General features: G+C 44.5%; 1 protein-coding gene across 1 annotated transcript in view; it reads right to left on the minus strand.

The window, feature by feature from the left end:
• Positions 1-3,896: 3,896 nt before the first annotated feature.
• The window catches only part of cbln12 (cerebellin 12), a 2,887-nt gene continuing 1,642 nt past the window's right edge, over positions 3,897-5,141 (minus strand). The window contains exons 3-4 of the mRNA XM_056596306.1: positions 4,836-4,955; positions 3,897-4,141 (exon numbers count right to left, since the gene is read on the minus strand). Coding sequence (XP_056452281.1) covers positions 3,944-4,141; positions 4,836-4,955 — 318 coding nt within the window. The 3' untranslated portion in view covers positions 3,897-3,943. The remainder of the gene's footprint in view (positions 4,142-4,835; positions 4,956-5,141) is intronic.

A 5,141-nucleotide genomic window follows, 5' to 3' on the forward strand; every position in this document is an offset into this window, starting at 1 on the left:
CCTCAGAAAGCGTAGAAAGCTTGCCCCTCGAATGCCACAGGGCGCTGATTGGCCGAGGTTTACGCGAGCCGGCAGCATATAGCCACCAGATTGGTTAAAGGAGGTTTCCGTCATATTATAAGGACGTAACCGGGCGGGACTTATGCAATGGACGTAGTTAGGTTGAGGAAACAATGAATGCGGCCTAGATCATTTGGCTGAGGTCCTCAATAACAGCAATTGAGCGCGCTGATCAATTACTGATGATCCAGGAACGATCAATGATGTTTTTGTTCATTAATGACCTATAGCTCGTTCAATTTGAAATATATCTTTCAAATGAACTTACCGTTCCAATAAAAAGAGTAACATCTAAACGTTAATGAATGAAGCCATTATGTGTAGTATTGTGAACAGACATTGGATTGTATTTCACTGTATTATCATGAGATATGAATAAATAGATTACATTAAAAAAATAACATAAAAACCGTAATGTCTGATCCTTTTTGTTTATCCAACAAATATATTTGTGACCCCATGGGCCATGACCACCATAATATCAGGATCGTTTATGGCTCATATGTGTATGTATGTATATAGGTTATAGCATGAACCAAACTTTATCCCTATACCCCATTGGATTTCCATCATCAACATAACATAATCCTAACAAAAACTAGACACGTTGAGACATGCTATCAATTTTCAGTTTAGAAATGTAACAGTTGCTTCTATACAAAGTGTCATATAAAAATGTGTTATCCTACTTTTTATGAAAGGGCAGATAGGGCTTATTACCACTCAAGAGTTCCTGTCAAGAGTGGGGACATGGGAGTTTGAACCCATACCATCCTCAGTAACCTTCTAGACATATTATAAAAGAGACATATTTTGATAGTTTTCAACCATTTTAATTGTGATTAAAGGAATGTGGTCACAGGTTGTGGACACATGTTTCACAGGTTCTCATTGATAGTCAATATAAATATATTCTGACTCCGCAGATCAGGCAGTTATGTACCAGAGAGTAAGAGTTGGTAGGTGTGTGTGTGTGTGTGTGTGTGTGTGTGTGTGTGTGTGTGTGTGTGTGTGTGTGTGTGTGTGTGTGTGTGTGTGTGGGGGGGGGGGGTGTTTGTGTGTGTATGTGCATGCATGTGTGTGTGTGTGTGTGTGTGTGTGTGTGTGTGTGTGTGTGTGTGTGTGTGTGTGTGTGTGTGTGTGTGTGTGTGTGTGTGTGTGTGTGTGCGCGTGTGTGTGTGTTTACATGTTTTGGCAATGTGAATGAACGTTTTTGCCAACACTTTGAATTCAATTGAACTAAATTGAGAGAGAGAGAAAGAAAGAGGGAGAAACGATAGAGAGACAGAGACAGAGACAGAGTGAGCGAAAGAGATACAGTGAGCTAGAGAGATACAGAAAGCTAGGTAGACAGAGTGAGAGCGAGTGAGAGATAGATTAAAAAAGAGAGAGAGACAGAAAGAGAGACAAAGTGAGAGAGAGAAAGAAAGAGAGTGCAATGAACAGCTAGAGAGAGAGAGAGAGAGAGAGAGAGAGAGAGAGAGATGGAGATAGACAGAAAGAGAGAGTGAGATCAACTGAGTGAGGGAGAAATAGACAGTGAATGAAATGGAAAGATATACAGAGAGAGTGATATATGGCGGCCGCTGTGGTCATACAAGTGTAAATGAGTGGATTGGACGGCACACTGCACTCTATGCATTGCACACCCTGCTGAGTGCAGCCCGATCCCGGGCCAACGTCTCCATCTGTCTGGTTCCCGGGACCAGGAGCTTCCGGCACACACCGCAACTCTCTGTTCTGCTCCTGGCCCGGCCCAACCAACCCACGCCAAACCCTGCTGGTCCGAGCTATATTTACCAACAGCTGCTGGGGAGCGATTTGGTAAAGTCAGAGGAGAATCTGCTGGGATAAGGGGAGAATATGTTGGAGTCGTAGGAGAATACGGTGGGATGAGGAGAATATGGTGGAGTCAGAGGAGAATCTGCTGGGATAAGGGGAGAATATGTTGGAGTCGTAGGAGAATACGGTGGGATGAGGAGAATATGGTGGAGTCAGAGGAGAATCTGCTGGGATAAGGGGAGAATATGTTGGAGTCGTAGGAGAATACGGTGGGATGGGAGGAGAATATGTTGGAGTCGTAGGAGAATACGGTGGGATGAGGAGAATATGGTGGAGTCAGAGGAGAATACGGTGGGATGGGAGGAGAATATGGTGGAGTCATAGGAGAATACGGTGGGATGGGAGGAGAATGTGGCGGATTCAGAGAGGAATCTGCTGGGATGAGAGGAGAATATGGTGGAGTCATAGGAGAATAAGCTGGGATAAGGAGAGAATGTGGTGAATTGAGAGAGGAATCTGCTGGGATGAGGGAAGAATATGGTGGAGTCATAGGAGATTATGGTAGAGTCAGAGGAGAATATGGGGAGATGAGAGGGTTTTCTAGGAAACCTAGAGGAGAATTCTGGTATCAAATAGAAAACATTTGAGGGAAAGGTAAACGATAGGAAAATTTGCACCATTCAAGAACAGGTCAAATAGAGAATTATAAACCAGTAGAACCAATGCTGTACTCTATTGACCACATGTAAGAACACGATATGAATACTTAATAAATAATGGTGTTTAATTTTTGTTTGAGGAAAAAGTTTTTCACTGTTGGATGAAAAACATGGAACACCTTTTCTTTGTATATTTTGAAAAAACAAGACAAGTGGCGACTGTTTTAACATCTATGTAGATTTTTTTTAGATTTATTTATCCCAAGATCCAAATCCATCGTAAAAGTGTATTTTCATAACAGGCAATATGTAATATAAGACACAAGAAACATTGGGACAAATCCAGTTGGAAAGACAGGCAAGATACATTCTGGAATTCAGTTTACAATTTACAAAATGTAACAAAAAAAAAAAACGTATACTCTGACTAATTCATTGCATTTAAGCAGAAATTGCACAAAGTAAACCATTATACTAAAGTATTAAATCTGATTTGCTGAATTATTTGATCCAGTGTTTATCTCAAATATGTCTGCTAAGAAGCAGAAACAGAGAAACCATAACATTTTGCTTTGAATTTTAAAAATCACTAGATTTTCCCTGAAAGGGGTCCTTTGGGATTAGGAGTTTTTTGTGTTAAATTACAGGTACTTTGAAATATCTGTCATGAAATCTTAGAAATTGTAATTACATTTATGTTATTTTATCTTCTGGCCCCATAAGAGATGCATATGCAAGGTAAAGACATTAAATGTGACAACAAATATAGTTTTCCACTTTTAACCCTTGTCTGTGTCGTAAGTCTATGTGGTATCGTAAGCTAATAAATGCTACATAGGTCCGGCTTCAAATTAACTCCCAAGGTAGCATAACACAGGTCATTTACATTTGAAAATGTATTGCCGCTTAAACATTCACCTTTGGGTCACGGCACATCTACTCAGTGCTCTAATATATTTCAGGTAAGCAACACATCAAACACTTCCTGTTTTCAGACATGGCCTCAACATCCTCGCCCGCTCTCCATCCTCCCCTCACTTGCATACTTCCTGTCCCGCCCCCAATGTGAACCCACCCACCCAACCTTCCCCAAACCCGCCCACCTCCCTCAACCCCGCCCATTCTGCCAACAGCCCCAGACTGCACCATCCTGACCAATTGACCCTCAAACAACCCCAACCGCCCTATTAAACCCAAACCTGCCAACAAGCCTCCACCCAACCACCTGGGCTCCAACCACCTCCAACCTGTTACACCCCTGCTATACCAACCTGCCCAAAGAGCAACACATCCCCTCCACCCACCACATCCCCAACATCCCACCACCCCTACCAACCACATCCCCAACGGGCCGTCGACAGCCACCCTCCTCCCCACCCTCACCCAACACATCCGTCCATCCATGCCTGTCCCGTCGACCCACTGCCTAGCCGGGGTCCCAATCACAAGGGGAAGACCAGGAAGCCGGAGAAGGTGGAGTACTTCCAGCCGCCCATCAGGTTGCCCTTCTCCAGCTTGAGATAGGCCTTGTCCCCCCGCTCCATGATGACCAGGCCGGCGTTGGTGGCCGCCTCCCGCGTCACGTCCTGGTCCCCAGCGAAGGCCGAAACCATGGGCCAGCCGTTCAGCATCAGGCTCACCTGCAGGACAAGACAGTTTCATGCAGAGGTTAGCAGAGGCGTATTCAAGGGTTAGGGGGTGTGAAAAAGAGTTTTCTCGACGCACATGGTTGTTGTTAAAAAGCATATTTTTACTTAAAACAACTCGCACACCCGTCGAGTCACTTGCACAACTTAAGCCTCCCTCCAGTCTAAAACTCTGGCCCTCTTAAGGAGCACCAGAATGGGTGTGGCTCAATCAGCCTATGAGCCACAGCTGCAGACTATTACGGCTAACAGCCAGACAGGAATATGTGCATCTTTTAAAACATGGTTTAAAACAGTGAAGATGCCATTCATATCTTCACAGGGGGGCTGGGGTGGAACATAACTCTCCAAGTGCCACCCCATACTAAATGTGGTTTTAAAAAAAAGTATTTTTAACCATCGATTCTCTGAAATGCTCTGCAAAGGCTGAGAGTACTCCCCTGTGTTATTCTGTGTGACTGCTGCGCTACCTGTACTAAATTAGTCTTAACCCGTCACAGTGTTATAAGTATATGTAGCTGTGTGCATGCGTGCGCGCCTGTGTGTGCATGTGTGTGGGCGTATGTGCGTGCGTATGCATGCCTGCTCGTACACCAATAAGTGTGGTTTACATAACTACAACAATTAGCGTCGATCTAGACTCTTTAATGCGCTACTCCAAGTGTTTCCTCTCGTCTCATCTCCGTACCTGGATGGTCTGTCGGTTGTAGGCCTTCACCACGTGGAAGTTGAAGCTGTACACTCCCCTCCGCGGGGCCAGGAACACACTGCTGTCCTGCTCAAAGTGGTTCCCAACGTTCACCAGGATCTGGAGAGAGGGGGGGAAGGACAGGGTTCCAGGTGAGCCAGGATGGACATGATATGGAGTAGGATGACGCCCTTCATTCATTCTGTTTGTTTTAACAGTATTATTTAAATGAGGGGGGTTAGGAGAGGGTAGTGACTAGGGTGTGCAACGTTTTTTGGTTCAATCCCCAAAGTCCACAGAATAACC

The sequence above is a fragment of the Gadus chalcogrammus genome, chromosome 8, assembly GCF_026213295.1.
Source record: "Gadus chalcogrammus isolate NIFS_2021 chromosome 8, NIFS_Gcha_1.0, whole genome shotgun sequence".
NCBI classification, from domain to species: Eukaryota; Metazoa; Chordata; class Actinopteri; order Gadiformes; family Gadidae; genus Gadus; species Gadus chalcogrammus.